Source organism: Hydra vulgaris, chromosome 01, assembly GCF_038396675.1.
Source record: "Hydra vulgaris chromosome 01, alternate assembly HydraT2T_AEP".
NCBI lineage: Eukaryota > Metazoa > Cnidaria > Hydrozoa > Anthoathecata > Hydridae > Hydra > Hydra vulgaris.
Genome location: NC_088920.1, coordinates 23,695,958 through 23,714,808, shown reverse-complemented (window position 1 = coordinate 23,714,808; position 18,851 = coordinate 23,695,958). Strand labels below are relative to the sequence as shown.

Genomic DNA, 18,851 nt, shown 5'->3' with positions numbered 1-18,851 from the left:
GCTTTCCATATTACTGGTATTCTTGAGGGAGCTAGATTGGCAATATCAGGATTCATAATAACTGTGTAGAGTAAGTTATATTGTTTGCGCAGCTTTTAAATAATAGGTTCGCTTGAGTTGTAGCAGAATACAATATGCTCCTAATTTGTTTGGTTTTGAGCGTAGAAAATACTTTAAACGAATACAGAAAAGTCAAATTGAGATTGACTTAAATTGTGGTGTAAAGATGTGTTGGTAAATTTTTTTATTTTGGAGATATAAATAGTTCAAATAGAGCAAAAAATTTTTTTTTTTATAGTTTATCTCCCTAAGGCCGAGAAGGCCACTAGAGTCGAGGAGGCTACTTTAATTGTGGTTACAACCCTCTCTCAACTCTATAACTCTGAAATACAAACCTTGATGAACAAGGCCGCTGCGCAGAGAAATAAGTTGAGCGCGGTACTACCAGGGAGGTGGTGCGGATCGAACTCGAAACTTTCTACCACCATAGTCAATTTACAGAGACAGATTCTTTATTCTATATACATTGACTAAGTTTTTGTTTCTAATGGAAACATTTATAAATTTTTCTTCACTATTACGACAAGGAATGAACACGTGGAAAGACTAATTTAAAAAACTCAATGAACTCAAAATATGCAGTGAGCATTTTAAGAAGGAAAGATAATTTATTCATATGAATGTGTTGATAACTATAAAGCAGAATTCTTTCCATAAAATTCGCAACACTAAATTTATTTTTAAAATAAATTAAGGTAAGAGATCGTTTACTCTTTTGCGCGCCGATTTTTAGAAGACAAAGCGCTGCCTTATTTTTGGTTTAATTAAAAGGTGCGAGGAAAAACCTGTAATCTTTTTCGTTTTGTTTATAACTAAATTTAGTGTTGCGTGATTTTTGGACAAATCTCTTTTCTGAAGAAAATTTTATTTTTATAATTTTTATCTCAATTAAAAAAAAACAAAAAATTAAAGCATGATAAAGCTGAGCAAAGTTCCGTTTGTTTGTCCTCTATGTAAAATTCATTTCTTGAAGAATTATTTTGTATTCTATTTTTTAGGGTTGATAAAATTTATTTGCCATATTTTTTCTAAAAAAACCGAGAACTTAGCATACATGCCACTTAAATCAGCATACATGTCATCTAAATCAGTCAGAGATCGTCCATAGATCAAGCAACACAAAACTTACTTAAAAAAATAGAACTAAGAGATCATTTTGCTCTTATGCGCGGCGATTTTTACGGTCTATTTACTTAATTTAATTAAAGACTCTGCGAGGGATCCATCCATAAATTTTACGCAGACCTCAGCTAAGCATAAAGAACTATTAACAATCCAGATATACCACCTTATAAATAAAATACATCATTAACATAATATTATCATTGAGGTACATAAAATTTTGTTCTCAATAAAAGTATGCAATTATAACAGCACAAAAAACTGGATATCAGGATTGTTAATAGATCTTTACACTTATCTGAAGTTTGCGTAAAATCTAATCAAAACTTATACAAAAAACGAAAATATATTAAACACAACATATTAAAATATATTTACATTTATACATATATACAAAAACGAATTTCTCAAAACAAAGATATTCGTCATTTGACTACCGCTTATTATTAGAACCACCGGTTTCGGTTTCGGTCAGCTTTGCTATTTTTTGCATGTATTTATTAAGATTTGTTTTCAAGCGACATGACGAAGATCGAGACATTGCTGAGTATTTCATTGACTCGTTCATAGATTTTATTATACTTTGAGCACTCTGAAACATTGCAAAAAATAAAAAAATACAAGTTACGCTTTTATTTAGAACTGAGTAACATGATTTTAGAACATAAACTTTAGAACATGATTAAACTTAAAAAAATAATTTACCGAACTAAGAATATGTTTTTTGGCAATTACAGGTTTAAGTTTTTTAACATTGATTATATCGTTCATTTGATTTATAGAAGGATAAAATCCAACGTACTCTTCAAACGGAAGCCGATAAGGCTCAGCAACACCTTGAATAAAAAATTTTTTTTCAGTTATACTAATAAATTTCAATAAAATTCAATCAAAGAAGGATTGTTCATTTAAGGGGTTTGATTGTTTTAATTAATGCTAATAAAGGGGTTTAATTATTTTAATTAATGGTAATAAAGGGGTTTGATTATTCTAATTAATGCTAATAAACTTTAAATTTAAACTTGCCTGAATAATTGTTAATATTGAAACTCATTTAGACATCAAATAATATAAATGTATCAATATACTCAAAAATATACTCAAAAAATAAAGAGCAAATAGAAATAGGAAGTTTTCAGTAAAATAGGGTTTCAGTTTAAATCTTAAGTTTTAAAATGAAACTTAAAAAAATACCTTTTATCTCGTATCTCAGTAATATTTCCCACATGACTAAGCTGAAAGAATACATATCTGCTTTTTGATAGAAAAAGACTGTCTGATTACGACAAGAAGGATTCTCAAGAACTTCAGGTGCCATATATCTTGGATTAGGAAGTTTCGCCTTTGATGGAACTAGATTGAATTCATCAGGATTTTCTTCAACGGCAAGTGCAAAATCACTGATGCAACATTCTAAGTTATCTTTAACAAGAATATTTTTACTAGAAATATCTCGATGAGCTATTGCTGGTTTACCATACAAGCCACTTATAGAGTTGTGGAGATAACATATGCCGCAAACAGACGAATATAAAAGGCGAAAAAAAATTTTGAAATCATATGAATGAATTCGCAAAAAATTATAAAGAGATCCAAAAGGGTGATACTGTGTAACTAAGACCCTAATAACCGTGCCTCTTTCAACAATATCGGCACCAATAAAACCAAGTATGTTCTCGTGGCCTAGATTTCGAGTTGTATAGAAATGTTGCTCTCTCTGCCAAGAGTATTCATCAGATTCGTCAACAATTTTCACTGCAAGAGTTTGGCTTTGATATAACCCAATGTATACAACACTAAAGCAACCCCGACCAACTTCCTTTACAATCGAAATGTCTCTAGCGAAAGATCGTTGAACCTGAATAAAATATTCAACAAAATTTTAATAACATATTTTATTCATTCTTTTTATTTTCATAAAAAAATATAAAATAAATTAAAAGAAAATTAGCACCAATCTTGATTTAAATCCATTGAATCCAGAGTTGCAAGTTAAATTTTCTGATTTATCGACAGGAGAAAGTTTAACTTCGCTGCTATTATTTGATTTCTTAAATATTTTCAATGCGCTATAAACATTTTTATATTAAAAAAACAAAAGAAACATTTAATAAACAAAAATAGTATAATAATAAACACATGTAGCATAAATTAACATTTGTAGCATAAATTAACATTTGAAGCATAAATTAACACTTGAAATATAAAGTTGCAACATTGATAAACACTTGCAACATAAATAAACATAGTAAAATAAATAAAAAATTTGTAATGCTATTACCTCAAGTAAAAATATGAGCTAAACAAGGAAAAACACAAAATAAAAAGAAGGACAGAAACTACCAATCCAACCTGTCGTCTCTGAAATATTTTGTGTTCTTTAACTAAAAAAAAATTATAAATATTTAAAAAGACTTTTTTACTCTACTGTTAAATTTATCTTTTTTTTTTTAAATCCATTTATTTCAAGCATAGTATTTAAACATATAAAAGATTTTCATAAATTTTTTAAAAATCAGAGTCATGTACATAACTAATCTTTTGTGCTTAATTGTATGTGAGAGATAAGAAGGTGGTGGTGGTGCCAAATTGCATTTAAAATTTTCACACCCAAAATCGTTTTACAACACCTCCTGTTTTATCAAAGTTTAACAATAAGACCCAATCCTTCATTTGATTATCAACTATATTAAGATTTTTCGATATCACAAAACATTTCTTTAAAGAAAAAAATATCAGCACTTTAAATATGAGTAATACTAGTCTAGTTTAAAAATACTAACAGACATTAAATAACTAAATGTTATGATAACAGTGGTTCCCAAGCCGTGGGTCGCGACACAAACAGGCGCCAGACAATTTGCAACCAAGCAAACACAGCGGCTTTTTGGGTTTTGTGAAACTAAAATTTTCTCAGTTATAATTGATTTTAACAAAAAATTTTCAAATTTATTTTCAAATTTTATAAACTAAAGCCTCAGCTTTAAAGTTAATGACTTCAATTATGTGTGACTCTTAATTGCACAAAGCACACTTAAAATATTGTAAAGTTTACAATATTTTAAGTGAGTACTCACTTTGGTACTCTTCTGTTTATTTGAACTTCAACCCTTACAATTGAAGAGCATTTTTCTAAAAAGGAGCTAAGTCCAAAGTTGAGCTTTTTCATTGGGCCTTATTACTGAAATGTTAGTATGGTTAAAGAATTATTCATCATCTTTATTTATGATTACAAAGTTACTGATATTTATTTATTTAACTTTATTAGACACAATCACAAACAGTTAAAAAATGATGTAACAATCAACAATAACAAGTACAAAGTTATGATAACAACTATATTAACAAACAATAATATTAAAAACAATAACAAACAATAACAAACAAAAAACAAAAATACTGATGATAATAGAAATAATTAATGTCTCCTTAAGAACAAATAATAAATATAGGAAATCAGAAATAAATAGTAATCAGTGCAATTAAAAAAATTAACAATGATTAACAAAATAGTAATAATAGATTAAACAAACATTTTTATGAAGTCGGCAATATTGACTTACAAGAGAAACTTGTGAGAGAATCAAAAACCAACCCAACACTTCTTCATGCACATGTGCAAAACAAGCAACGTGTTCAAGATTTTATCAGGTACCTTAAATGCTAGACGGATCTACTACATCTGAAAACATAGTCATATGCAAAATATTGAACAACTTTTTCAGTCAGTATTTGATGTTATGATGAATCAAACTGAATCCAAATGTACTCTTCTTGAAAACGACATAGTCGAGAAGCAAAGAGGTTGAAACGCAGCTTAAAGATCTAGTTGAAACTAAATCAATGGGCTACAACAGTATTTATTCACGCATCTTGAAAAATTGTGCAGCTGCTTTTGCCCCTCCAATAGCGCTTGGAGGGGCAAAAGCAGCTGCACAATTAAAACAATCACAACCGAAGAAGTCCCAGATCTATGGAGAAAATCAAATATAACGCTGATATTTAAAAAAGGAAGATTGACGCTTCAAACTACAAGCCCGCATCTCTAATCTCAAGAATTATTCACGATTGAGTTATGTCTCATTGTGTTGTCAATAGATTGCTTTCAAAAGCCAATCATGGCTTTCCATGCAAACAAGGCTGCACAACCAATCTCCTTGAGGCACGTGACATTCTGACACAGGCCATTTACCTAGGTTTACTGCCGACGCCATTTATATGGATTTTGCCAAACTTTTTAATAAAGTTCTTCATCAACGCTTGCATTGAGGTGCATTGTTGAATTGGATTAAAACATGGCTTTCAGATCATAAACAACATGTAGTCATGAAAGGACATATATCAAATTAGGTACCTGTTTCAAGTGGAGTTCCTAAAGGATCGTTTCTAGGACCATTATTATTAGTCTTTTTTATCAACAATCTTCCAAACAACATTGTGCATCACATCAAATTATATGCAGATGATAGCAAAATCAGTGGCATCATTAAATCTGATGAAGACTTTTTGATTTTACATGATGACATAAACAAAGCCGTGAAGTGGTCCAGAGTTTTGGTGCATGCCTCACTGTGACAAAATGCAAGGTAATGCACATAGGCCATGGAAATAAAAGATCAACAAAAAAATATTCAATGTGCAGGGATGACAGATCTTGAATACAACTTGCAGTTACCAAGAACGAAAGAGACCTTGGCACCATCGTCTCAGACAACTTAAAATTAAAAAATCAAATTGAGACAGCAGCCTCAAAAGTCAATCAAGTACTTGGTAGGCTGAAAAAAGCATTCTGCAGTCAGTGTATCATTGTCTGGCAAATATTGTATACAGCTTATATTCGCCCACATCTCGAGTTTGCAGTACCAGCCTGGTCACCATTTCTAAAACATGACATTGAAACACTAGAAAAAGTGCAGAAGCGTGCAACAAAAACGGGGTTGATACTTGACCAGGGCCGGGTTTAATAAAATAAAGCTGTGGCTGGGTTTTTGTACATTTATATGCATAAAAACATATATACATCCTAAAGCATATTTTTTCTATTCAAAATTCATGTTATATTTTGTATATATATGCATATATAAACATCATTATGACCAATATGATCATCATAATTATCATTACCATGATGATAATGATAATAATGATGATGATGATCATTATCATCATCAGACTTTAGCCTTCCTCTTTTATGCTGTTTCTCTAATATAAACAATCTAGAACATTTTTTCCTTAACTAAAACTCATTCATACAATATGTAAGGCACTCTCATCAAGCTTTCAACTGAAGCTGCTACCTCTCTCCATGCTGATACCTAAATCACTTTAATCTTTTCTAACAAACGTTGTTTTATATGTTTTTCTAAACCTGTCTAAGATTATACCTCCTTTTTTTGCCTTGCTTGAGTCACACTACACATCCATCTGATCATCTTCTTATTCGGCAAATACTACACCATATAAATACTAAAGTTTATATGATAATGAAAGGATATTGTATGCCAGCATCTAAATAAATAGCAAACATATATGTTTATATTCATAAAATACATGTATAAAACGCATCTTGGAAGCTTTTATTCCTTCTGTAATAAAAGTCTGGAAGCTTTTATTCCTTCTCTTCGATTATAAGCCAAGCCTCATTCTATTCTACATTTTTTACCATCTGAGGCAGTTGCTTTATTAAACATCATTCTTTTTTTTCTTCTTTTTTACAAGAACATCTCTCTTAAGAATAAATATCCTTTTATTATTGCAAGAAGCCAATGTAAAAAAGTCCTGTCTAATGTTAACCTCTGTTTTTTTCAGTTTACTAAATCATGTATCTCAGATGTTAGATTCTAGAGACTTGGTTAGTCTTCAACAGTGTCATTAACTAAAGTAAGTCTAACATTTAATCTCTAATTCATGGGTCTGACCTTTTACTTTTTCCCAGAATAAAGCAGAGTTATTTGCAAAGAAATCTTACTCTAATTTAACTTTTGAATATAATGGCCAAACTCTTCCTGAAAGTTAAACAGATTAACCGATTGTTAAACACCCAAATCACAATGCTAAAGTTAACTCTCAATTAAACAAATCTACAGTTTGTGCTCCATTTAAAAACCTCAGAATAAATGCATACCAAGAAAAACTAACTTTTTAATTTATGTCGAAGCTTGCTGTTGTAGACCGAAAAGTCAGCATAATATATGCCGCAATCTACAGATTTGATAACTTATTCAAGCGTGTTTTATTCCTAAGAGCTTTAGTACATGACATCATTGATTTTTTTGTTTGTTTACATAATTGATCTTTTACACAACCAAAAAAATCAATGACATTATGTACTAAAACTCTTAGGAATAAAACTTGTCTGTAGATTGTGGCGTATATTATGTTGACTTTTTGGCCTACAGCAGAGAAGGAGAACTTTGACTAAAATCAAAAAGTTAGTTTTTCTTGGTATGCATTTATTCTTTTGTTTTAATCAAAAAAACTTAGCTTGAACATTTTTTTATCATTCTCGTTAATATAACACCACTATGTCTAGGAGGTTTGGGATCCTTTAATGTTTTATTTTTATATATTCTTTTGTTGTCATTTGATTTATTAAATAATTTTTTTAACACTTCATTTATAAAATTTTTTCCCTCCAAAAGTGTCTAACGTTTTTAATGTTTCAGCAACCAAAAAACTAAGAAATTATCCTATAGAATCAAAGAAAGTACCCCATAAATCAATAAAATATTTTTATTAAATTCTCTGCTTCAGCTCCCTTTCTCTACTATACTTTGAGCATATTAAAGTAAAACAAATGCTATGAACAACATCATTCTAAAGAGATTTTTATACATTGTTTTACAAGTTTTTACATCATGGGAATCAGAAAGATGTTAAACCTTTTGCATTAAAACATATTAATTTGTATATATTTTAATGCAAAAGTGAAGTTCTCAGGCAAAAAAAACACTATTGGTGATCAAAAGGCATTCCTAATGGATGAGAGATCATTATATATCAACTACTTAATTAAAATTGGTTCAACCGTCAGCATTTTATTATACTTGTTATATTTAATCTTTAAGAAATAGATATCGTATTTAATTTCATGATTAAGTTTATTAGGCGGTATTTGATATTGTTATTTTATACTAGTTTATTTAGTTATTATCTTATGACTAGCAATACAGTATACCATTTTTCAAAACATTTAATGATACAGTAGTATAGTGGTTTAGCATTCTGTATCACATTTTAGCAATTAAAGGAATGCATCGTGTATGGACTTCATTTTCTTTATTAGCAATTTTTTATGGATTTTTCTCTCATATTACTTTTGGTTATACTAGTGATAATGACACCAGGCATTATGTAATGACATTGCATGACACCAGGCAGCATGTAACCACATTTCACATATTCTACATTTTTGCATAAGATGATCATGGTGATCATCATGTCACTTCCCCCTCCCCTAATATAGATAATTTTTAAACTCGCATAGTCTCACTGCTCTTCTGGATATCTATTCTTTTCAATCTACTATTGGTTTTTAGAATTCTTCCATGTCAACCAGACTCAGGGCTATCCCAACGGGGGCTTAGAGGGTGTATAACCCCCTATGCCCCCTTTGAGATTTTAGCGAACAAATATTTGGACACTGGAGTCAGCAAAATTGGATTTTTTTTTAGTCTAAAGATATTAGTTGGTAAAATATTTTTTCTAAGCTTTACTCTCTAAAAAACAGATACCTCCCCTTTAAAATCTTTGGGGCCTGACCAGACTTGATGACACTGTTGGTCACTTGTATGTGATCATAGTGTCACAGAAATAAAATCACCATAGGAATCAAAAAAGTGTTAAACCTCTGGCAATTAAATCTACACCAATTTGTTGAGTCACTGGCAATATAAGTGCCACATTATTTCTTTTAATTTCATTATTTATCTAAAATCTAAAACCAAATATTTTCTCCAAAAAAAGTTCAGTTCTGAAGAAGTTCAAGGTGCTCAGCATAAATAGTTATATATGCAATTTCATGATTTTTAATTTCTTAACTTAGATGATAAAATATTTGGTTCCAAGAGTCTACAATTTCTTTTAAAGAACATAGTTAAAAAAGAGAGTATACTTTAAATAATTGAAAAGATGCAATCAATATAATGTTAATTGCTTTTTCAAATGTAGTTTTGTACTAGTTTAGAAAAGATGAACCTATTGGGAATAACTTTTAACTAAATCACATTAAAAATAAAAGACTTTTTTTTAGTTAAAGTGAGTCTGAACAAATTCATGCTTTTTTAATATACAATATACAACCCAGACATGTTAAACCCATGACTAAAATCATTATGGATAACTTTTCTGATCTAGTGAAGATTTTTTCAGATGGACCCATAAAAGTTGAGCCTTGAATATTTTATCACATATATCTTATTATCAAAATAAAGAAATCACTCATTTCAAATTAAAATGATGAAGTTCGAATATGTGCAAGCTTTTTTTATCATCATCATTATATAGAATGATGATAATGATCATTATCAACATCATAATCATCTTCAACATCTTAACACTTGATACAAGAGATTATAACCAAGTTGAGAATTTAAAAGAAAGTTTTGCACATAAGTTTTGATTGAGGACCAATAAACACCAACAAATTATATATTCTAATACCAATTTTTTATTTAAATAATTAAAAAATTGATTTAATGATATTAGTTAAAAAAATTTGTGAAAATAAATCTTGTTTCTTAATAAATTTAAACAGAATATTTATGTTTTATGGAAACTTAAGTCTCCGTGGCAATTTATGTTTAAAAAAATTAAATTTTAAAACTTGAATTTTATTGAAAATTATTTTTCAAACTTGTATCAAAAAAGCTTTATCATGGACACTTTAGTTGATAGACGCCTGGGTTTGTATTTGAATATAAAAAAAAGACCCAAGTTTTAGTGCGAGGACATGTTTTGCAAAAAATAATGACTATTTTCAGAAGCCAATTCTTACTTACAGGTTACAATTCTTACTTACAGGTTGCTTATGAATTCTTACTTACAGGTTGCTTATGAATTAAATTTATTTTATTACATCAAGGCATAAAAAAATTCTTTCTAACAATAGCAAATTTATTGCATTTCGTTTACTTTTCAAACAAAACATCATCCATAAGTTTTAACATTTGTTGCACTTATTTTATAGTTTTGTCACCTTAACACTGTTGAGTAAAAATTTGTCTTGCAAATTAAAAGTAAAAAACAGTTAGTGTAAAAAAACATACAAACTGCTTCATATTTTTGTTGTTCTTCAATAGGAATCTCCAGTATTAAATTCTCATTGCATCTCGGCTGATCATCACAACATTTAAATACCATTGGAACTTCATGTTGAATATGTTTTTGTCGGCATTGAAAAATACCTCCTAAATGTATTTTAAAATATTTAAAATAAATCAAATAAAAACTAAGGGCATTATGAACTTTAAAAAATTAAAAATTATTATATATTACTTTTAAAAAGTAGTGCTTTAAAGATAAGGAATAATATAAATCTTCAAGTATTTTCACATAAGAAATAATGCTACATACTCTAATATTATAGGGATTAATATCCATTATTAAATTAAAAAAACACCTTCAAATTTAGGAGGGGTGCAACCATATTGATGTACTTTGGTTGGTGTACCTTCTAGATATTCAACTGCTGCAAAACACTTATAACTTGTATAACAAGTCTCATTTGGGCTTCCATCAGGGCAATCAGAACTACAAAAACATTCCAATCCAAATACTAAAAAAATACAATAAATAGAAAACTTTATCACTCTTCAATTTTTTTTTCATCAGCAAATATAGCTTAGACTTTATCGAAAAAACAGCGAAGAAAAGAAAAAATTGCTTACATATTTTCTGATACAGCAACGAGTAAAAAAACAGAAAAGATAATTGGTGATTGGCTTTCATTTTATAAACTTTAAATTTGAATCTGAAAGTTGTTTAAAAATTTGTCGAAACTTAAAAATTTACTTATAATATAAAAACTATTTTATCATTAAAAATAAATTTTAAAAATCGACAAATGAGACATAACAAAAATAACACAACTGACATAAAATCTTAAATCTTTTTAAAACTTATTTAAATTTTTTTTAAACTTATTAAGTTCTATAAATAAAGTTTCCAATAGGAGAATTGAATACATATATATATATAATATATGTATTATATAATATATTATATATATATATATATTTATATATATATATATATATATATATATATATATACACATGTGTATATATATATATATATACACATGTGTGTATATATATATATATATATATATATATATATATATATATATATATATATATATATATATATATATATACATGTATATATATATATATATATATAAAAAATACATGTACTTATACTACTTAAGTATTCTAAATACCATACATGGCCCGCATTTACGCCATCCCATAAATCAAGTGTGGCTGTCACATGTGACGTGCATCTAATTTTCTTGTTTACTACATTAATAAGATTTATTAATACCCGATTATCAATTTTTTGAATAGTTACTTCAATTTGTTAAAATAAATGAATTGCGCTATAAATGTAATATATTTATAACACACGATTTTGAATAACCATAGGTTTTACTTAATTCTATTCAGAAAAATAAAAACACATAGCAAAGGTAATAAAGTTTTACAAATTTTAATAAAAGATTTTTTTGGTAATCAATAACAAATAAAAAAATATGAAAAAAAAATCTTTAAAAATATTAATTTAAAAATAACACTTTATAACTATATAATTCAAATTTTTTTTATTCTTTTAACAAGCTTTGGGTATATTGAATATATATATATACATATATATATATATATATATATATATATATATATATATATATATATATATATATATATATTTTAGATTATTCACCTCCCCAAGGCCCGAGGGGGGCCACTACAGTCGAGGAGGCTACTCATTTTTTTGTATTTTTTAGTTATTATTTGTGGTGCAACCCTCTCTCAACCCTTTAACTCCAAGGGACGTGGTGGGAGACCCTCTCTTAACCCTTTACTTCCAGGGACGTGATTGGAGTCGAACTCCGAACATCTCGCTTACAAAGCGAGCGCTCTTACCACTACACTACTACCGCATACATACATACACATACTTAATACTTACTACTCTCGAAATTATCAAACATTGTAAATATTAAACATCATAACAATATATATATATAATATATATATATATATATATATATATATATATATATATATATATATATATATATATATATATATAGTTTTCAGTTACAAGCAACCACTATTAGAGTTGGAAGTTACTGGAAGAGAAAAGATGTAGTTGATGAAACAAGACAACAATTAACTGACTAATTGAAAGATTGCTAATTGTATAAATTAAGAAAACAAGATGAAGGAAAAGAACTCCAAAAGAATGAATTTTAGTAGATGGCTAAAGAGATGCTAGCTTTTTAGAGCAGCGCTTATTATTGTATTTATAGAAAAGAAAAAATCAAGCAACACAACAATGTGACTACAGTTGAAGGATTGGATGCAAGAGCAGGTTCAACTATGTTTACAATGCCTTTTTGCACCTTGTTTAAATGAGAAAGGACATAATTCAAAGATCTTCTCCAGATATGGCAACAGTATTCCCTACAGGGACAGATTTGAGATTTATAGAGATAAAACCTTGGCAGATGTTAATTTTGCAATTGATTTGATATACATAGATCATCCAGGTCATATTTTAAAATCCAGAAAATTGTTTACACAAAATATCTGGATAATATTTTCTTTTAGCTGATTTGTTTCCAATTTCTTTTCTATGCTTTTCTTTATTTTTGTATGAGTGATGAGTGGAAAAGCTTAAAAAACAAATAAATCACAAAAATATATACCTAAACTTGTATGGAAAATATTTTGGATATCCCGAAAAACTGAAAGTTGAGAAAAATATCCAGACTTCAGGAAATATCCGGAAAAAGATAATCCCATATATATGGTTTCCAAGAAAGATTGGAAGTAAGAGTAAATCTAGAAGTAAAAGTAAATTGGAAGTACGAGTAAGGGTAGATGACTCATCATGTACATTACCTTTCATAAATCTAAGACTTAGAATTATTGTGAAGATCTAGATTATTGTGATAACGATAAGCTGAAAAAATTGAATTTTATCTGTGTTAAAGTTCACCAATCATTGAGAGCCCCATGTTGTAGCAGAAACTTTTTAAGCTCAAATTTAACAATTTGAGCTTCTATCAGTTGTTACCATTTATGAATCAGCACAAATAGAACAAGAAGATCGAAATCCATTGATATTCAGAAAGTAAGTTATAAGAATCAAGATGAGATAATAAGTGTTTGTTAATTAAAGACTCAAAAACTTGCTTAAGATAGGAAGAAGACTAATGGGACAGGTAGTTAGACGAGTCAGGTTACTCTCCAGAATTAAAATAAAGGATAATTAATTAATAAGGATAACAGATGCCTTTTTCCAGCAGGCTGGAAAACAAGACTCTGATAAGCACTTGTTAAATAGTTTTAAAAGTATAGACGACAGCTCCAGAGAACACTTCTACAAGACTATAAAAGCTATGTTGTACGAACCACAAGCTGCAAAAGAATCTAAGCAGAAAATGACTTTAGATACAGAAGCTGGAGTGATTCTAATGTCAAGCAATGTATCAACCTGTGTGTTGGCTATATCAGGTAGGATGTGATTAGTGGAATATGACTATATATCAAAAAATTTAATATTAAAAATTTTATTATTAAAAGTTTACATTAAAATAATATTTTGTATGAAATTATATATTATTGTAAAAATTTGATATTATAAAAATTAATATCAATATCATAAATATCAAACTTATAGTACAAATTATTTCTCAATAATAGAAATGAATTTGCTTCTATAAATTGTATCATATAGTCAATTGTTATCTTGTTCTATAAACTTCATCTTTTCTCTTCCAGTAACTTCCAACTCTAATAGTGGTTGCTAGCAGCATTGTTGGAAGCAAAGATGTTGAGGAAAAAAAAAATTTGAAAAAATGCTGATATTTGTGATATTAATGTTAGTGTACCGCAACGGTCTATACTGTAACAACTATTATTTATAATCTTTATAAATGATTCATCATAGGCTATTAAATTTTACAGAGTTCAACACTTTGCTGATGATATGAATCTTCATTCTATTAACAAATCTATTTAAAAAATTAACAAATTTGTCAACTTTGATCTCAAAAATTAATAGTGATAAAAGCTAATAATTTTTAAACCAAGGTGCAATAATATAGACAGTAAATATAGGATTAAAATAAATAATAATAAACTTATTCCTCAAAACTTTATAAAACATCTTAAAATAAAAATAGACGAAAGCTTAACCTGAAAATATCATATAAATGATTTATCACTTAAATTAAACAGATCCAATGCATAGCTCTCAACTTTTTAAAAGTCACTAGAGGGTCATGCGTTTTGTGGCAAAAATTTTTATAAATCAGATTTAAAGAATTAATTGTACATATACATCAGATTTAAAGAATTTATTTGTTATTGTACTCTACTATAGCTTTTGTAGCTGCGACAAGAGTCTTTTCTTCTGGAACGTAATTAAAACAAGCTGTGTGATTTGTAGTTTTAAGTTGCTAAGTTCATCATGGTGTTACCGCATTGCTATGCGGTAACACCATGATGAACTTAGCAACTTAAAACTACAAACTAAATTGTGGACCAGTTGCATTTTTGAGAGTATTCAGCTTTCTTTTTCAAAGATATCTGACACCTTTTGGAAAATTATTGCAGCTGTACAATCGCTGAAAAGAGCCATATTCCAAAACTAAGAACTGATTACACCACTGTTAATGTTATAAATCTTCACAACAAGTGGGTACATGCTTTTAGTACCTGTATCAATGCTTCCATCAACAGAAAGGCTAAATGGTTCAGCTTTGAGAAGGTCCACAATACAAGAATGCAATGACGGAGCAATGGGATTATTAATGATACGTGCTGTTTTTGTTGCTGCACACCCATACTTTGTTGCTATTTTACTGTCAGGAAACATTTTTCTGAAAAATGAGGACCTGCATATGATAAGCACTCAAATGACAAATTTTGTTCTAGAATAAAACCAGTAAATAAAACTTCTGGATTTTTAACAGATTTAACTTCAGTTGTGCTACTTGCAAAAAAAGAACTGATTTGTTTAGCTGATGCAACATATTTAGCTGCCTTCCTATGCTGAAAACCACATATATGTCTGGTAATATCCAATAGCCCTTCGTGGTGAATATTGAAACAACATTCACATATCTGAAATAAAAAAACAATTATCAAATTATTCTGTTACCAGCCTAAAGTTAATATTAAACTCCTATTAAAAATTTATTGTGATAAGTAAAAAAGCATCTAAACTTAACTTTATTTATTAAAAATCGTAGCAAAACTTTTTTTTTTAACATAACATTGTCTATATTGAAATTTCTATATATTAAAAATAATACTTGGCAATAAAAAACGTTAGCAAAATTGAAATTACATTTTTATACTTACTGTGCATTTAGCTTTGAATTCATTATCATTATCAATTTTTTAGGCTGAATAAAAGAAAATAGTGTGCTCCAAGCACGTTTAAAAGAACAAGATGAAAGCTTTCTTTTCTTTGATTCATTCGATGCCATTGATAAAATAAATTTTCAAATTAGTACAATCGAAACCAAAATAAACTTTTATCTTTAAAACTATTAATAACAAATAAATTAATTATTTAATTATATAGTTAATTTTATAAATCCATAATTAACTGTATTTTCTGTGAATTATTATTTATTATTAATTAATTTTTTTTAAATGCCTCGTGGATTTTTTTACTTAGCTTTTTTTTCGCGGGTTTTTTAAATACCTTTGCGGGTCTGCGGGTTTTTAAAAGTCATTGCAGATCTAACCCTCGAATCGCAGGTCACTTGGGAGCTATGTGCCGATGCTATCTTATTAAAAACTAAGAAACTATGTTGATGTAAAAACTTTTAAATTTACTTATTTTGCTTCATTCAACTTTAATATAACATATTGTTGTTTATCCTGAGGCAAATATCATCAATAGGGTAGGATTGAAAAGTCTTTTTTTTCAAAAGGAATGACCTTTAGAAGCTAAATAGGAAATTCAAAAAAAAAAACGTTTAGAAGGGGGCAATAATATTTACTATGCAACCTATAAAGACCTATTTAGTTTTAGGTAAAGATATTGTCTGTGTAATAACTTTTTCATTATAGGTATTGAAACTTGTGTTCGAGAAGGAACCTCGTTCTTCTGTGACACCAGTTTTTAATGCCTATAACCATACATTGGAACGCAAGTAAAACTGCTTTTTTGCGTTTGCGTTCCAAAATAAAAACTCGCACGCAAACTCAAACGCAATTAAAGCAATTTATTGCGTTTACTTACGTAAACGTAAACGTATATATATATATATATATATATATATATATATATATATATATATATATATATATATATATATATATATATATATATATATATATATATATATATATTATGTATGTATATATATATATATATATATATATATATATATATATATATATATATATATATATATATATATATATATATATATATATATATATATACAGTATTGGACAAAACATTTGCAACCAAAATCGAATAATGCTAAAAAGTGTTCCTAATTTAACATGTCTTAAAAACGAAACGAACTATACTACCACAACAAACAGTTCAGGAGTCTGGAGTCGTAGCATGCCATGACATGAGCAATCAGGTGACAGCACACCGGCAGAATTTCGTTGACAAGTGCCATTTTGCAAAAGACAAAACAAGTGCAACTTTTTTGGTTTGTTTCATTTTCTTAAGTCTGGTCCATGTCAACGTCACGAAAGTTTTTTAATAATTAAAGGAAGTATCCAGAAGTTTCCAGAAGCATGCAGAAGCTTCCAAAAGTTTCCAGAAGAAGCATCTGGAAGCATCCAGTAGCATCCAGAAATATCCAGAAACATTCAGAAGCATCCAGACGCATCCAGAAGCTTCCAGAAGCATCGAAAAGAAGCATCTAGAATCTTCCAGAACAGGTTTACACAGATTCATTTTACTATATAAGAGACATGTAAATCGACATGTAATTCAGTCAGTATATGGAAGTCAATCAGTCAGTATTATCAAGACAGTTTATCGAAGTGAGTTTTATCAAAGTGTTTTATCGAAGAGCATCAATACAAGAAGTGAAATACAACAAGTGTTTCATTACATCAATACAGTCCACATCCAACCAACGTTGTGTTCCACAGAGCATTATTGTATCATCACAAGGTAAATGTAACACGGTAAGCCTTGAGAAGCGTGATTATTTATTTTTATTATTTTTATGACTTTAAGTGCAAAAATGGCTCTCGACAGTCTTGGATTGGAACTAAGAAAGAAAATTATTGGCGATTACGTAAGTGGAATGTCACAAAAAAGTATTTGTGATAAACATCGCGTGGAAAAAATGGACCGTATCAAGGCTATGTTCCAAATATCGTTCTACGGGGAAGTTGGCAGCAGATAACAAAGGTGGAAGACCGCGTTCCACCACTTCTAGAGAGGATTCTATGATCGTCAGATCCGTCAAGAAGGATCCCTGGATATCATCAGTCGAGATACAAAAGCAATTAGAGCTGTCTGTATTGGACCGAACAATCAGACAACGTGCTGTTGAAGCCGGATTGTTTTCTCGACGCCCTGCAAAGAAACCGCTGATTTCACTAAAAAACCAGAAGAAAAGATTCCTGTTTGCTACATCTCATATTGACTGGAATGTGCAGAAATGGCGAACTGTCCTGTTCAGTGATGAATCGAAGTTCAACATCATTGGGAGCGATGGCATTTGCCGTGTACGTCGACTGGCCGGAAGACGCCTCGATTTACGTTACTGCCATAAGACCGTGAAGCATGGTGGAGACAATGTAATGGTATGGGGTGTTTTTCTGCTAACGGTCTAGGTCTGATACATCAAAACGATGGAATAATGGACCGTTTCATGTATAAAAATATCCTGAAAGATGTTATGTTACCTCATGCTGAATGGAATATTCCAATAAAATGGGTTTTTCAGCAAGATAACGATCCGAAACACACTGCAAAAGTAGTCAAGCAGTGGTTTCAAGCCAACAATCTATCGGTGATGGATTGGCCGCCTTAATCTCCGGATCTCAACCCTATCGAGAACCTGTGGGAGATCGTCAACCGCAGAATTAATCGTGAAGGTGTTCGTAATAAGGATCAACTGTTTGAACAAATCCAAAAGGCCTAGGCAGCGATTCCATAAAGTTTCATTGATCACCTGATCGAATCTATGCCTCGAAGATGCAAGGCTGTGATCGACAACAACGGATTCGCCACGAAATTTTGATAGCGAAATACAGCTTGGTCAACATTTTGTCGAGTTGCACTTGTTTTGTCCAAAAGGAAATCAACTTTTTTTAATACTTTTGATTAATTTAATAATTTTCGTGTACAAATAATGAAATTTGTGATAAATAAAACTTGAAGAACTTTGTCTCTAAACAGTTACATAGTTGTTTCTCTAAATTGAAAAAATGCAGCACTTT

At 29.3% G+C, this 18,851-nt stretch overlaps 1 protein-coding gene across 1 annotated transcript; it reads right to left on the bottom strand.

Annotated features, from left to right (window-relative positions):
• Positions 1–1,531: 1,531 nt before the first annotated feature.
• On the bottom strand, positions 1,532–11,218 carry LOC100198405 (bone morphogenetic protein receptor type-1B). Its single transcript, XM_065787700.1, has 8 exons — positions 11,070–11,218; positions 10,802–10,957; positions 10,449–10,589; positions 3,464–3,566; positions 3,137–3,251; positions 2,377–3,040; positions 1,888–2,018; positions 1,532–1,774 (listed from the first exon to the last, which is right to left on the bottom strand). The coding sequence occupies exons 1-8, from the start codon at positions 11,128–11,130 to the stop codon at positions 1,616–1,618; spliced, it is 1,530 nt and encodes a 509-aa protein (XP_065643772.1). The 5' UTR covers positions 11,131–11,218; the 3' UTR covers positions 1,532–1,615.
• Between the last annotated feature and the right edge of the window lie 7,633 nt (positions 11,219–18,851).

Excerpts from the sequence above, each read along its gene's own strand:
- LOC100198405 (XM_065787700.1), bottom strand. The coding sequence starts at position 11,130 with ATGAAAGCCAATCACCAATTATCTTTTCTGTTTTTTTACTCGTTGCTG. Across the intron at positions 10,958-11,069 it reads GTTGCTGTATCAGAAAATAT|TATTTGGATTGGAATGTTTT; the intron begins GTAAGCAATTTT and ends GTATTTTTTTAG. Across the intron at positions 3,567-10,448 it reads ACAAAAATATGAAGCAGTTT|TTAAAGAACACAAAATATTT; the intron begins GTATGTTTTTTT and ends ATTTTTTTTTAG.